The 16797-nt window shown below is 41.1% G+C and overlaps 1 protein-coding gene across 2 annotated transcripts in view; it reads left to right on the top strand.

Annotated features, from left to right (window-relative positions):
• The first annotated feature begins 1375 nt into the window (after nt 1-1375).
• Nucleotides 1376-16797, top strand: part of Slk (STE20 like kinase) — a 43052-nt gene continuing 27630 nt past the window's right edge. For both annotated transcript variants that reach the window (XM_048338307.1, XM_048338306.1), the window contains exons 1-4: nt 1376-2108; nt 13962-14126; nt 15189-15237; nt 15818-15967. In XM_048338307.1, the coding sequence (XP_048194264.1) occupies nt 1959-2108; nt 13962-14126; nt 15189-15237; nt 15818-15967 (514 nt within the window). In that variant the 5' untranslated portion in view covers nt 1376-1958. The remainder of the gene's footprint in view (nt 2109-13961; nt 14127-15188; nt 15238-15817; nt 15968-16797) is intronic.

Here is a 16797-nt window from a genome sequence, read left to right as displayed (position 1 = left end):
GTGATTTATACTGAAGAAATAACCAACTATGTGGGGAAAATGTCATAATTAAAACAAAAAAATTAATAAACTTAATATTTCATGGTAGAAGAGAATAACTGTGAATTGTACTAGAGCCTGGTAGTGTATAATCCAACCTATATGAAAAAAAAAAGTTGATGCATGGCCCCCAACTCCTGTTTGGAAATACAATAAAATTTCCCAATGGTTATGTTTGGTAGGTGCAATTATAATACTTTTTGTTTCATTCTTTGTGCCTGTCTTCACTTTCTGAATGAGAGTACTGTTTTCATGGCTATATGCGTTTGTCAAAACATAGTGTATACCTTAAGCGCATACAGTTCATTGTACATCAATTATATTTCAATAAAACTGTTAAAAAGCCAAGCAAATCAGACCAAACAGGAGAATCTTGAGAAACCAAGCCGTTGTAAGCCTCTGACTGGAGGAGGGGTTTTGTTACATTTTGGAGGAGCAATGGTTGGAGGGCCATCAGATTAACAGCAGCATTGCCTGTCCTGTCATTCATTCCCTAGACTTGCTTTTTCTCTGCCAAGCCCAGAAGGCGTTGTACCCCTAAGAGTCCCTCAGGTGGAGGAGGGCAAGGTGGGTCAACTCTCTGACACTTCGCAGTCAAGACCCAGGCGGCCTTAAAAGTTTAGGAAGCCCGGGCCTTAGTTCAGGGAGTCACCCAGGTCTGTGGCCACGGACGGAGGTAAAGGGAACATCGGGGTCACCGTTCCTGAAGGGCGCGCGGAGAATTCAGATCCATCTTTATGGGTCTCAGGTGTGCACTCCAACCACAGCAGCACTAAGGACGAGTCCTCGGGTAGAGACAATGAGGATCTTCATTTCACAACATGGGAACTGAGGCCCAAAGAGGTCACCCACTCAAGGTCACAGAACTCCCGGCCCCAAGGCCCAAGCTCCCGGCCACCTCGGGTCTCGGGGTCACCGTTCTCCGCACCTCTTTAAGGAAAGGGGGTGGGGAGTCAATTTTCACGCTTCACCATTGTCCCCAGATCCAGAATGGAGGCGACATCCTGTAGCACAACCTACCAAGGGCCGCTCCGCCGAAGCCGTGGGCCGACCGGGATTCGGGTCCTGCGGGGAGAGAACCGCGAACGCGAGTCGGGGATACGGGAAGCTAAGCATCAGCCGCACACGCCCCGCCCCAGGTGCGGGTCCTCTGGTCCCTCAGCGGGCGAGACCCAACGCGCGTGCGCGGGGCCAGAGAGCCCGCCCTCGCGAGCAGGGCGCGTGACCGGGCGGGCGCGCGGCCCGGGAGCGCGGGCGCGCTGCGGATCGGCGTCGGCGCGCGCCCCAGGCCGAGGCTTGTGTGGGCTGGAGACCGAGCGAGGCGGCAGCGGCGGCGGCGGCGGCGGCGGCGACGGTGGCGGCGTCCCGGAGCTGAAGGGACGTGCGGACCTCGCGCCGCGGGAGCAGACAGCCGCGGAGGAGCCCCGGGGCCGCGGCGGGACCGCTCGGCCTGTCGACCGTGCGCCTCTCGGGCGCCGGACGCTTTCCTGGCCCGGAGTGGCCGACGCCCCTGGAGACTCGCCGTTGACACGGGCCTAAAGTCTCCGCGGCTGCGGCCAAACGGGCCGCCCCGACCTGCCGGGCCCCGGACCCCGGACCCGGGCGAGTGAGGACGATCGTCGGGGCAGGTGCAGCCCCCGAAGGCCGGCGGGGCTCGAGCTCTGAGCGGCTGTCCGCGCGGCCCCCGCAACCGCGGGCCAGAGCCGCGTAGCCGCCCCGCCTTCTCCCGGGGGCCGCCCGGGCGGGAGCAGCCCGGACGGGACCCCGCGCCCCTCGCCGCCCGTCGGGCCCGCGCCGGAGTGAGGCCGGGAGGAGAAACTTCACCTTTCATTGTTGTTCCTAGTGTTTTGGTTTTGTTTTTGCTTTCCTTTTTGTTTTTGTATCTTAAGTCCGCAAGCTCTCGGTGTGGGGAGGAAAACATGTCCTTCTTCAATTTCCGTAAGATCTTCAAGTTGGGGAGCGAGAAGAAGAAGAAGCAGTACGAGCATGTGAAGCGGGATCTGAACCCCGAGGAGTTTTGGGAGATCATCGGGGAACTGGGCGATGGAGCCTTCGGGAAAGTGTACAAGGTAAGCGGGAGAAAACGGGAAGTTGCGCTGGGGAGATGAAACGGCCGCGGGCCCGGCGTGGCTCGGGGACTGACTTCTCTCGCCTCCCGCGTCCCCTCCACCCCCACCCCCACCCCCCGTGGGTCTCCTTCCTGGCTCTTGTCCGGTCTTTTGACTTTGTACGTTGGAACTTCATTTAGCTTATCTTCCAAGGAGCCGTTGACGTTCAGATCGTTGGACTTTAGGGCTGAACTCAGTGGGGGCCCCTGAATTGCAAATCTTACCCAACTCCAGAAGGAGTGTTTTTTTAAAATTCTGGGCAGAGTCTGGTAGTGGCCCTCAAGTATTTTTTTTTTTTAAATGGGAATCTCCACGCACACGGTGTATTTGTGTTTGTGTACAAGGCACATTTGCAGGCGGGTATTTAGTAAAACATAACATCTATAGCTAATACCTAATTAGACTCCCGGGGTGGAAGTGATGGGCACTTGGCAGTCTTTTTTTTTTTTTTTTTTGTTGAGTTGGTTTGCTTGGCCACATATTGTAAAATCAGATGGGATTTCTGACCGAAAATTTCCAGAAGAAAACCTGCAGCTGGTAGTAATTTCTAAATATATATATTTTAAAGCATTGACTAGAAGTCCGTATCATCAGGGCTTGAGGAATAACAAAGAACACATATGCATACACACGATATTTATTTATTTCACTGGGAGGTTGGGCATGCTCTCCTAAGTAGCATATGAATGATGTCATTGGAATATTTTCATCTTGAAGGGTGAGGTTTTTGTGAGCCACATTTTAGAGGAAGGACCCACACAGTCGCTTAGAAGTGAAAACATAAACACAGGAGTTAGGTAGTTTTAAAGCACTTTCCACAACATTTGGCTCTCAAGAGAGTCCTGAGAGACAGGCAGGTCAGAATCCACATTTCCTGGATGAGGACAGATTCATAAATGGTTCAGTTGCACAAGTCCCATTCTAGACTTGAATTCAGGTCTTCTAATCCCATATTTTAGTAGTAGTTTTTACCCATAGCATTCATCCATTGGTAGAAATGAAGACATATTTTTATTTTATTTTTCAGACACTTTCTAAACCCTATTAAAGTTCTGCTTTTGCCTGAATGTATCTTGTTAAAACCCTAATTCTCATATTTTACCCCATCTGCAATAATTAACTACTGTGTGCTTTCAGAACACATTGTTCATATGGCTTCCCTAGCACTGGTCATACTAACACATATTATTCATGTTTGTGTAACAAAATTAGGGATCATAGTTATATATTAGGTCTGTGAATTGTCTTAGCACATGCTATTTTGTTGACAGTGTATGTAACACATAGGAATGCCATTCAAGGTTGGCAAAGCAAATTTCAGTTTGTGTATGGAGGGTAGATTGTGGTTTCAGGGTAGATTGGTATATGACGCATGGTTGGAAGGACTTTTAGTGTAAAGGGAGTGTCACTCCTGGGTGTCAAGGTTATGTTTTTGTGCTGGCTTTCAGAGACAGCTTTGTGGTCTTGGACAAAACTTCTTTGGATCTCCCTTGTCTAAGCCTTAAAATCACATTTCCTTAAATGTTTGTTTAGGTCTCTTCACCTGTTGACATTGTGAGAATGCAGTAAACTAGCTAGGAAAGACAAAAATAAATCCTCAACATAACTGGAATCTTGTATCCAGAGAGTGGTAGTGCTTATGGACAATTTTTTTGTGTTGTGAATAAACTGCAATAAACTGTTAAGAGCTCAGGCTTTAGAGTTGGAATAATTCTTCACTCAGTAGCAGTCCATGACCTTGAACAAGTTACTTATTCTTCTGACTTTGCTCATCAGTATGTGAAGATTAGTGGAGACAGTAAATATAAGGCAGCTAGCTAGAGAGGATTCAGTAAATGGCTGAAATATTCTTTTACATTTAGAGCTTATGGACCAAAACATGGGATGGGACAGAGGAGATTATAACCATTTTCTTGATTTCCCATGCACAAGCAGGTATGTGGGTATTCTCTGTAGTGACTGTTTCTGCAGATTTTCTGAATAAATTGGTGGCTTGTTCTATGTAGTTAAACACTCCAAAACTGTGCCTGGGGAAGTCTGGGTGAGATGATTGTTTTATTTTATGATGTTTTAAATCTTCATATAAGTGAGTTTTTTTTTGTAAACCTCCCCTTCCCCCTTCAATACTCTATACCTCTGAGGAGCCAGATTTAAAATATTTCTGAAAGAAAATGAATTTATTTGATTTTTTTAAGGGAGGGGGCTCTTTTTCTAAAAGTTTTGTTTTTAAGATTCCTTAGCTGTAAATTTTTATGAAGGCAATTGTAATTTTTTTCTTCTTTTTGTTTAAAGCTGAGAGCTGGGGCTGGGAATATGGCCTACTGGTAAAGTGCTCGTCTCGTATACTTGAAGCCCTGGGTTCGATTCCTCAGCACCACATATATAGAAAAAGCCGGAAATGGTGCTGTGGCTCAAGTGGCAGAGTGCTAGCCTTGAGCAAAAAGAAGGCAGGGACAGTGCTTAGGCCCTTGAGTTCAAGCCCCAGGACTGGCAAAAAACCCAAAACCAAACAACAGAACAAAACCAAACAAAAAAAGCTGAGAGCTGCAGTGTGTATGCTTGCTTTGTGGGGAACAGAGCTGTCAAACTTTAATATTGTATGTGGTGTAGTGTACAGTAGAAAACTGTCTCTAAACTTTATTCTATCATTTGTTTAGGAAAATTGGTAGCATACAAAGATTAATGTGTAACTAGGAAGTTCTGTTGTGTATATTTCAATTATGTTTCCATCATATAGTTATATTCCTCCCACTCAGTTCAGTCTTATACAACTCTTAACAGAATTACTTTTTTGACTGAAATATATTTAATTTTTTAATATTCTCTCTCCTCCCTCTCTCTCTCTCTCTCTCTCTCTCTCTCTCTTTCTCTCTCTCTTTCTCTCTCTCTCTCTCTCATTTTTGATGTCAGTACTGGGGCTTGAACTCCAGGCTGGTCGCTGTCCCTGAGCTCTTTTACTCAAGGCCAGCACCACTTGAGCTACAGCTCCACTTCTGGCTTTTTTGGTGGATGAGATGAGTCTCACAGATTTTGGTTGGCTTCAAACTGCAGTCCTCAGATTTCAGCCCTGAGTAGCTAGGATTACAGGTGTGAGCCACTGGTGAATAGTGATGTGTGCCTTTTAAAAACCAGTGAAATGCTTAGTTTTTATGTCAAAAGGCACTGAAACATATATGTATATCAGATAATGAAATGAATTAATAGTGACATGAGGGTCAGTAATTCTGCAAGCACCTCAGACTCCCTCCTGTCTGCTGTCTGAATATGATTCCCTGTCTACCTCTAAAATAGTGGTGATGAATGTCCTACAGCTGTATAAGGTCCTAGAAACCACTTGGTGCATGACACATGTTTATCATTGGCCGCCTGAGACCCTATGCTTGTATTAATAATTTTGTATGGCCCTTGGGAGAAAAAAGGTTTCCCACTTCTGCAAGGAATCCTACAATCCTATCTTTATTTGTATTTGCTTTTCTTTACAGTTTACTATCTAGTGTATTCTTTTAAACATTATAAATTTAGTTTTGTCTCCATTTCAACTTTATGAAAAGTGGAATCATCCTGGGTGCATTCTGATGTTAACTCTCTTTCAAAATCAAAATTATGTTTGTTACATTTAACTTATCACCTAAAACCACTGTTCATTTTTATTGTTGCATAGTATTCCATTACATATAATTATTGGCTATTAACAGACATTTTTTGTTTCTAGAGTTTGGTCAATACACATAATGACATGCATGGATTGTATTTAGACTTAACACAGCAGAGTAATTCATGAGTTATAGAGTAGCATAAATTTAATTTTACTAGTTGTCAAGCAGATTACATTAGTATAAGTTGCTACTCGTAGAGTATGACAATGTCCTGATTTTGCTGGGATTTTTTGAGATAGGGTCTTAACCTTGGGTATATATTTGGGCTCAGTCCACCTTAGTGAGGCTTCTCATCTAGTTAGCGTAACTGGCAAGTGCTCCCGCATCCAGCTCTTCAGTGAGAGGAGCACTTGAGAACTTATATCTCTATTCTGGGCTCTAATCTTGATTCTCCCAAGGATTAGCATCCCAAGTAGCTAGAGTTATAGGTCATGAGCCACTGGTTCCTGGCATTCATCAGAATTTTTGGCAATCTTGTACTGTGTTATCTTTATCTTTTTCTGCTTATTAATAAAGCTTTTTCATATTCTTAGTGGAAATTTGAGTTTCTTTTGTATTCCATTCTTCTGTTCATTTCTTATTGGCATCTTTTTCTTTTTCTTTCCTTTGCCAGTCATGGGGCTTGAACTCAGGGCCTGGGCACTGTCCCTGAGCTTCTTCTTACTTGAGCCACTTCAGGCTTTTTCTGTTTATGTGGTTCTGAGGAATTGAACCCAGGGCTTCATGCATGCTAGGCAAGCACTCTACCACTAAGCCACATTCCCAGCCCATCTTCTTCTTGTTTATAGAGTGTGTATATAAGTATCTATGTACAATATTTTAAATTTTAACCATTATGGTTATTGCAAATATATCTTGGAAATATATAACTCATGGGCTGGGTACTGCTACTGAATCCTTTTGCTTCCTGCTAGTTGTGCTTTACCACTTAAGTCACAGCTCCACTTATTGGTGATTAATTGGAGAATCTGTCATATTTTTCTGTCTAGGCTAGCTTTGAACTATGATCCTTAGATCTCAGCCTCCTGAGTAGCTAGGATTATAGGTGTAAGCCACTGGCACCTGGCAGCTTTTGTACTTTTTTTTTTTTTTTTTTTTTTTGGCCAGTCCTGGGCCTTGGACTCAGGGCCTGAGCACTGTCCCTGGCTTCTTCCCGCTCAAGGCTAGCACTCTGCCACTTGAGCCACAGCGCCACTTCTGGCGGTTTTCTGTATATGTGGTGCTGGGGAATCGAACCTAGGGCCTCGTGTATCCGAGGCAGGCACTCTTGCCACTAGGCTATATCCCCAGCCCGCTTTTGTACTTTTTTAAATGGGTTTGGAATTTATTTTTATGTAAGGCATGAGGTAGGGAAGATACAATTATTATTATTATTATTATTTATTTTTTTTTTTTACCAGTCCTGGGTCTTGAACTTAGGGCCTGAGTACTGTCCCTGGCTTGTTTTAACTCAAGCCTAGCACTCTACCACTTGAGCCACAGCACCACTTCTGGCTTTTTCTTTATATGTGGTGCCGAGGAATCAAACCCAGGGCTTCAGGCAAGCACTCTTACCACTAGGCCATATTCCCAGCCCTATTTTTAAAATTAATTTTATTTATTTTTTGCTTATGTGGTACCAAGGAATCGAACCCAGGGCCTAATGCATTCTAGGCAAGCACTCTACCACTAAGCTACATTCCTAGTCCCTCAATTTTATTCTTTTTTTTTTTTTGATTTTTGTTTGTTTGTTTGTTTCTTTGTCAGTCCTGGGGACTGAACTCAGGGCCTGAGCACTGTCCCTGGCTTCTTTTTTTTTGCTCAAGGCTAGCACTCTACCACTTGAGCCACAGTGCCACTTCCAGCTTTTTCTATATATGTGGTGCTGAGGACTTGAACCCAGGGCTTCATGTACACAAGGCAGGCATCCTACCACTAGGCCATATTCCCAGCCCCCCTCAATTTTATTCTTTACACCATAAGCATACCTAATTTTCTCAGAACCATTTCATTGTGTAAGGGTAGTATCTTACTATTCTGCAGTGCCCTGTTTCTATATATAACATGTATCTCTTTCTTCAGTCTTTATCAATATTTGTCTATTCTTGTACCAGTATCCTACTTTCTTAATAGTGAAAATATTACAATTAATTTGCTGACAGAGTAAGACTCCCTCTTGCTTTTTTTTTTTCCAACATGGTCAAGTTTCTTTATGGTCCTTAGCACTTGTATGTTTTAGAGTTATCTTGGTTAAATTCTGCGAAACATTTTTTTAAAAAATTGAAATTAGAATTACACTTTGGGAAAATTAACATCTGTATTATTGAATAATCTGTGTATGTTCTTTCTTTCTTTATTTTTGGCCAGTCCTGGGGCTTGGACTCAGGGCCTGAGCACTGTCCCTGGCTTCTTTTTTTTTGCTCAAGGCTAGCACTCTGCCACTTGAGCCACAGCGCCACTTCTGGCCGTTTTCTGTATACGTGGTGCTGGGGAATTGAATCCAGGGCCTCATGTATACAAGGCAAGCACTCTTGCCACTAGGCCATACCCCCAAGCCCCTTTATTTGTTTTTTATTTGTGCCAGTCTTGGGGCTTAAACTTGGCCTGGGTGCTGTCCCTGAGCCTTTTTGTTCAAGGCTAGTACTTAGCACTTGAGCCACAGCCTATTTCTCATTTTTTTGGTGGTTAATTGGAGAAAAGAATCTCATGGACTTTCCTAATCAGGGCTGGCTTTGAACTGCTATCCTCAGATTTCAGCCTCCTGAATAGGATTACAGGTGTGAGCCACTGGCATTCAGCCTATATGCTCTATCTTTATGTCTTTTAACCTAATGGTCATAATTTTTTCCCTGAAAGTCATAGGAAAACAAACAGCTTCAAGGGCAGCATCTATTTTTCCTATTGGAATTTCCTCCTGGATTTTTGTGTGGAACCTTTAGTAACCTTATGAGGAAAGAATCATTGAAATTTCATTTTTAAAGACCTTTCTGTCTGAATATTTCTGCATCATAATGTTATACTTGTACAATCCTTCCAAAAATATGTTGTTGTTTTTTTCTTAGAATGTTTAAAACTTTGTTCAGGAAATGCGTTGCCTTTTGGCTTCAGGTGTTGATGTTGAAAGTCCGATGCCATTTTGAGGTGAGCTCCTTTTTTTTTTTTTTTTTTTTTGCCAGTCCTGGGCCTTGAACTCAGGGCCTGAGCACTGTCCCTGGCTTCTTTTTGCTCAAGGCTAGCACTCTGCCACTTGAGCCACAGCGCCACTTCTGGCTGTTTTCTATATATGTGGTGCTGAGGAATTGAACCTAGGGCTTCATGTATACGAGAGCACTCTTACCACTAGGCCATATTCCCAGCCCCTGATGCCATTTTGTTTTCTGATTCTCTGTGATCTTCTTCTCTTGATAGATTTTAAGGTATTCTTTTCGTCACCTACTTATGGTAACATGATTTGACACTGGTCTTTCCTGCCTCCTTTTCTCTTTTGGGCTCTTGTTAAGTCCTTTCAGTTTGGAGACTCATACTGTTCAGTTCTGTGATATTTACTTATATTATTTGGCAATCTCTGGCCTAAATTTCTATCCTTCTCCTCCTTCCCCAATTAGTAGCTCTGTCATGGTGCTAAGATGCTTCTGAATTTAGTGAATATTTGCTATCCTTGATTCTCGGGAGCATTTGAGACACTTGACTATTCTTTCCTCTAAAAAGTTCATTTATTTGGCTTTTAGATCATTAGATCCCTGATTTTCTTCCTTTGTATTTACTCCTCAGACTCCTTTGTGGATGGCCCTCTTTTTGATTTTAAATGTTGAGATTAAAATGTTTCAAGTGTCAGTTTTAAACATTGAGATTCCACAGGGGTCAGTGTGGACCTTTTTTTCTCCTCTTTTTCATTTATCTCTCTCCATGGCTTCAATTCACATTTTTTTTTTTTTTTTTTTTTTTTTTTTTTTTTTTGGCCAGTCCTGGGCCTTGGACTCAGGGCCTGAGCACTGTCCCTGGCTTCTTCCCGCTCAAGGCTAGCACTCCGCCACTTGAGCCACAGCGCCGCTTCTGGCCGTTTTCTGTATATGTGGTGCTGGGGAAACGAACCTAGGGCCTCGTGTATCCGAGGCAGGCACTCTTGCCATTAGGCTATATCCCCAGCCCTTCAATTCACATTTAAATGCAGTTTCCTTTAAGACCTCCCTGGAGTTTTAAATCCATACATCCAGCTGTTTACTAGAAATTTCAACTTGGGTGACTTATCTTAAACTAGTTGGGAACTGAAATGAACTCAATTCATCTTGTTAGCCCCCAATTTGTGCCTGTGTTCCTGTTGAGTAATTGCATTTTGCTATCTTTAACTACCAGTTACATAGGCCAGGGGCCTAGGGGTCATTTTTATATTTTCTTTCTTTCTTTTTTTTTTTTTTTTTTGCCAGTCGTGGGCCTTGGACTCAGGACCCTGTCCATGGCTTGTTTTTGCTCAAGGCTAGCACTCTGCCACTTGAGCCATAGTGCCACTTCTGGCCATTTTCTATATATGTGGTGCTGCGGAATTGAACCCAGGGCTTCATGTATATGAGGCAAGCACTCTTGCCATTAGGCCATATTCCCAGCCGTAGGGGTCATTTTTAGTACCTCCTTCCTTCCCATCAAACCTAGTCAAACACAAATCTAGAGAATATTTCTTGACCTTTATCCCTTTTTTCATTGTAAATCTAGTAGTCAAAATTCTTTTTTTTGTGTGTGTGTGTGTGTGTGTGATTGTGTGTGTATATATATGTGTGTGAGACAGAAGGAGAGAGAGAGTGGTGTGTGTGTGTGTGTGTCCTTACCACTGTTTTATTTTTTGGGCCAACTGTTCTGTGTGTATGTATGTGTGTGTGAGACAGAAGGAGAGAGAGAGCGGTGTGTGTGTGTGTGTGTGTGTATGTGTATTCTGGGGCTTGACCATAGGGCCTGGATGCTGTCCCTGAGCTTTTTTTGCTCAAGGCTAGCACTTTATCATTTAAGTCACAGTTCCACTTCCCACTTTTTGGTGGCTAATTGCACACAAGTCTCATGGACTTTCCTGTTCAGGCAGGTTTTTGAACAGGGATCTTCAGATCTCAGCCTTCTGAGTAGCTAGGATTACAGGCTGTGAGCCACTAGTGCCTGGCTTTCTCTTTATCTCCCTCTCTTCCCCTCTCTCTCCCTCTCCCTTCTCATCTCTTCCCCTTTCCCCTTCCCACGGGAGGGGGATGTACCCAACTAAATTTAATGAAGTTTTGTGTGGAACAAGAGTTCTTAAGGGAATGAAGAAATAGCAAACCGTACATGCCTTGGTTTTAGGTTGAACAAAGAGAGCCATTTGTGGAAAAGTAGGCAAAGTATGTGGGATAAAGTAATTATTTTAATAAATCTTATTTGTACAAGTTCTCTGGGCTGACTTCCCTAAAATTTTTTTTCCTTTCTTGGTACAAAGAAGGCATCTTTCATGTGGGATTTTGTAAATCTAATATTTAGATAAAGCGAGAAGATGATCATGACCTTCTTATTTCTGTTTTTCAAAGTAACCCTTATCTCAAAGTGGCATGTTTGGAGTATTCTTCAAGACTTAATGATAGAATTTTTTTTTTTTTTGGGCCAGTTCTGGGCCTTGGACTCAGGGCCTGAGCACTGTCCCTGGCTTCTTCCCGCTCAAGGCTAGCACTCTGCCACTTGAGCCACAGCGCCGCTTCTGGCCATTTTCTGGATATGTGGTGCTGGGGAATCGAACCTAGGGCCTCGTGTATCCGAGGCAGGCACTCTTGCCACTAGGCTATATCCCCAGCCCTAATGATAGAATTTTTAACACTCACTTCCTGCATGGAGGACAGGAAATGTTTCTTTTTCTTTCTAGGTTAGCTTGGCTTTTGAGCCATCTCGGAGCCTGGTTTCCCATAATGGTGTGCTTTCTGTTAAACTCCTTGCTTTGCCATTTAAAAAATAATAGCAGTGTGCATTACCTGAATTATGAAATGGTAACCCCACTGTACAACACCTTAATAACAATAAAATTATATTAAAAACAAAAATGATTAAGGCCACAAAAGGAGTTTGGAAACAGACCTGGAGTTAAGTCTTGATTTTGCCTCTTCCTAACTCCATGACCTGTGGAAGCCTTTTTACCTTCAAGTTTATTTATATCCTCCTTGGAAGTGGGGATGATAAAATATCATGGGGATGTTATGAGGATTAAGTAACAATAGTAATGATCTTAGCTAACATTTTTCCATCCTTACTTACATTTGCTGGAAATTCTGTTAAATGTCTATATATATTTTTTCACTTGTTAAATATATATTACCTTCATTTTGTCAAACTTGTTAATGGTAGCTCAGCTTCACTGAAGAGGATACTACAGGGATTTTGAACCCTGAGCCTGAGGTTCACTAGAGCCAGTGATTTGAAACACCATCCTCTATGCATATAAAAAGGGGCTGGGAATGTGGCTTAGTGGTAGAGTACTTTCCTAGCATGCATGAAGCCCTGGGTTCGATTCCTCACCTCAGCACCACATAAACAGAAAAGGCCAGTAGTGGCGCTGTGGCTCAAGAGGTAGAGCGCTAGCTAGCCTTGAGCAAAAGAAGCTCAGGGACAGTGCTCAGGCCCTGAGCTCATCAAGCCCCAGGACTGGCAAAAAAACAAAACAAACAAATAAAAAGCTTAGTAACTGTGATAGCAAGTAGTAATATTTTTATTTAAATTACCTGTTTTTTTTTTTATACTGGTACTGGAGTTTGAATTCAATGCTTGATTAGTGCTCTACCACTTGAGTCATGCCTGTATTCTGGCTTATTGTTGGTTATTTTGTACATAGAATCTTGTGGACTTTTTCTGCTTGGACTGGCTTTGAACCATGTTCCTCTGGATCTCAGCCTCCTGAATATCTAGGATTACAGGTGTGATCCTCCAGTATCTGGCTTAAGTTGCCTTTTAAAAATAACCATGTTGGGGCTGGGAATATAGCCTAGTGGTAGAGTGCTTGCCTTGTATATACATGAAGCCCTGGGTTCAATTCCTTCGCACCACATATATAGAAAAACCAGGGGTTGGGAATATGGCCTCGTGGCAAGAGTGCTTGCCTCTCATATACATGAAGCCTTGGGTTCAATTCCCCAGCACCACATATGTAGAAAAAAGCCAGAAGTGGCACTGTGGTTCAAGTGGTGGAGTACTAGCCTTGAGCAAAAAGAAGCCAGGGACAGTGCTTAGGCCCTGAATTCAAGCCCCAGGACTGGCAAAAAAACCAAAACAAACCCAACAAAATTAAAAATAGCCATGTCACTTTGTACAACTATGTAAAAATAGAAAATAAATAAGAAAAAATCCATGTCACAAGAATGAAAAGACAAGCCACAGGCTGTAAGAAAATGTTTATAAAACATAACAGATGGAGTATTATCCAAATATACAAAGAATGTTTAAAACTCAAGTCAGAAAATGAACAACCCATTTTAAAGAATGGGCAAAAGATTTGAACTTGATCTTTCATCAAAGAAACTATAGAGATGATAAATATCATAGGAAAATAAATATGCTTCTCATCATATATCAGAGAAATTTAAAACAAGATACCACCAGAACACCTATTAGGCTGATGAAAACTTACACTGACAATACCAAAGGCTTATGAGGACGTAAGAGTGACAGCACTTTTTATTCATTGCTGGGAGCAACACACAGCAGTATAGTCACTTTGGAGGATCATTTGCAAGCCTGACATACAATCCAGTATTTACACCATTTGGTATTTACTCAAATGAATTGAAAACTTATGTTCATACTGAATCCTGCACATGTATGTTTGTGGTAACTTTATTTACAACTACCCAAGCTTGTAAACAACATATCCTTTATTAGGCGAATGAATAAATTGGTGCATCCATTCAGTGGAGTGTTACTCAACCCTAAAGGAAATGAGCTGTCAAGCTACAGATAACCTAGAGGAACTTTAAACACATACTATTGAATAAAAGCCAATGATGTGGTAATATAGGTTCATCATTTGTCACAAATATGCCACAGTGGTGAGGATAGTGGGGGAGGATTTCGTGTGTGTGTGTGTGTGTGTGTGTTGTAAAGGAACTCTACTCTGCTCAGTTGTAAACCTAAAACTTGAGCTAAAAAACCTAAAGGTATGCATTGTGACACTTGTCTCTTTGATTTTTAGGCCCAGAATAAAGAGACTAATGTTTTAGCTGCTGCAAAGGTGATTGACACCAAATCTGAAGAAGAACTTGAAGATTATATGGTTGAAATTGATATATTAGCATCTTGTGATCACCCAAACATAGTCAAGCTTCTGGATGCCTTCTATTATGAAAACAATCTTTGGGTAAGTATTTTCTACTTATCTGGAGTAGCCAAAATGAATTGGGGATGCTAAAGGCTTTGTAAAAGCTTATCTTATATTCTTATACTTACGTTCTTATATATACTATGTTCTTATACATACTCTTCAGTAGTTACGTTACTTGAATGAGAGTTGATCTTCCACAGAGAGTCATTAACAACATAGTTATCCTTACATTCAACACATGTTCAGATTCAAGTTTCAGACTATATTACTTTCATCATGATAATTTAACCCTGTATCCAGGTAGAAAAGCACGTTCAAGAGTATGAAATTTTCCCAAATGTGAAATTAGATGTCTTTGTAAGTAATTTGAATTTGGGAATTTATTTAATTCTTTAAAGGTTTTTTTCTTCTTATTTTTTCTTTCGCCCTAGGGCTTGAACTTAGGGCCTGAGTACTGACCCTGAGCTTCTTTTGCTCAAGGCTAGCACTCTACCACTTGAGCCACAGAACTACTTCCAGCTTTTTCTGAGAAGTTTATTGGAGATGAGAATCTCAGGACTTTTTTGACCAGGCTGGCTTCAAACTGTGATCCTCAGATCTCATCTTTCTGAGTAATTAGGATTACAGACATGAGCCACTAGCACCTAGCTGATGGTTTCTTTTCCTATAAATAAGAACTTGTTATCCTAAGGTTTTTATAAATCATGTAAGAAACTAAAGTTTTTTACTAGAAATGTTTTTTATTATCAGGCTCAACTCAGTGGCTAAGGTTGTCTGTATAAACTTTCATTTTTAAGAAAATAGACATAAATAGATACAGAAAATATCAATATTCATTATAGTAATTAACTAGTCACTTGTTCTGTACTATCTACTTTATTATTTTTTCTGTCTCTCTTATATAATATTTCCCCTTTTCCCCCTGTAGTGGACACTAGTCTTGTAACTCTTGACAAAATCATGTTTAACACAATATTTCTACAATCAAGATTATTTTATAGCTATTCCTTTACCTTTCTATCTTTTTGTTTTCTAAATTGAGTAAGATTTCTGATACTTGATGTAGTTTTAGACACATGCCTTTTTATTTGCATGCAGATCCTCATTGAATTTTGTGCAGGTGGAGCAGTGGATGCTGTGATGCTTGGTAAGTACCTATTATTCTTTTTCTTTTAGTCAGTTGTAGGGCTTGAACTCTGGGCCTGGGCGCTGTCCCTGAGCTTCTTTGCTCAAGGCTAGCACCACTTGAGCCACAGTTCCACTTTCTGTGTATGTGGTACTAAGAAGTCAAACCCAGGGCTTTATGCATGCTAGGCAAGCACTCTACCACTAAGCCACATCCCAGTCCATACCTTTATTCCTTATGTTCATATCTTCAATTATACTTAAAAATACAAGGATTTTACCGTTCATCTATATGCATGTGTATACACACGTGTGTATATACACATATATATGTATACAGATATAGTAAAGTTCAATAAATTAAGAAATCAATTTGATTATATTTTTTTATTCTTTGATAATTACAATTCTGAAATGAAATGTTGAATAAATAATATCAGGAAGTTTATCATTGTTGATGTTTAATTCTTCCAAAAATTTACTGTATATGATATGACAAGATCATTAGAATAGTATATGCTGAGTATAGATATATTATATAGCTTGTTACTTGTTTTCATTGTATAAAAATGCAGATCATTCTTTTCGCTTTTTCCTCTTAGAACTTGAGAGACCATTAACTGAGTCCCAAATACAAGTAGTTTGCAAGCAGACTTTAGAGGCATTGAATTACTTACATGATAATAAAATCATCCACAGAGATCTTAAAGCTGGCAACATCCTTTTTACCCTAGATGGAGATATTAAATTGGGTAAGCCGTTAACTTGAATAAAGCTTTTGAATTTTTGCTCTGAGATTACTCCTGTATGTATATAATTTGATACTGAATTACTATGCAAATTACTCGTTACAATTTTTTCAATACTTTCTTGAATAAATAATATTTCGCAGAATTTCTAAGTATGCATACTTAATTAAAAACACTTAGAGGATAGGTAAAATTTTCCCCCTTTTTGTGTGTAGGTGGTTATAAGTATGGAATATAATGTAGTATAATATAGTATTATTAACTCAGTTTAGTTTTATTTGTAAAATTTATGTCTAGTAGATTTCTTTTTCCCATGTTGAGTTCTCTATTTTCTTTTCTTTTCTTTTTTGCCAGTCCTGGGCCTTGGACTCCGGGCCTGAGTGCTAACCCTGACTTCTTTTTGTCAGGGCCTGAGCACTGTCCCTGGCTTCTTTTTGCTCAAGGCTAGCACTCTACCACTTGAGCCACAGCGCCACTTCTGGCTGTTTTCTGTATATGTGGTGCTGAGGAATCGAACCCAAGGCTTTATGTATACGAGTCAAGCACTCTTGCCATATTCCCAGCCCCTATTCTATTTTCTGATATGGTACTTTGGTCAAACCAACAAAGTAAATTTTAGATTTGAGGTCATACCTAAAATAAGTATAAAGACTAGCATTATAATTTTGTCTTTTGTACTGAAAGAATAAGTGATCAACCTCACAAGATGAATTAGATACATATTCTTAGTTTGGGATTAATTAACTTTATACATATATGAATGTTAAAGTGCATCCTTTTTTAAGGATGTCCAAACAACACTAAAAGAAAAGTCTGGGTTGGGTGCTGGTGGC

The sequence above is a fragment of the Perognathus longimembris genome, chromosome 2, assembly GCF_023159225.1.
Source record: "Perognathus longimembris pacificus isolate PPM17 chromosome 2, ASM2315922v1, whole genome shotgun sequence".
In the NCBI taxonomy this organism is placed as follows: Eukaryota; Metazoa; Chordata; class Mammalia; order Rodentia; family Heteromyidae; genus Perognathus; species Perognathus longimembris.
This window is presented reverse-complemented; position numbering and strand designations above follow the sequence as displayed.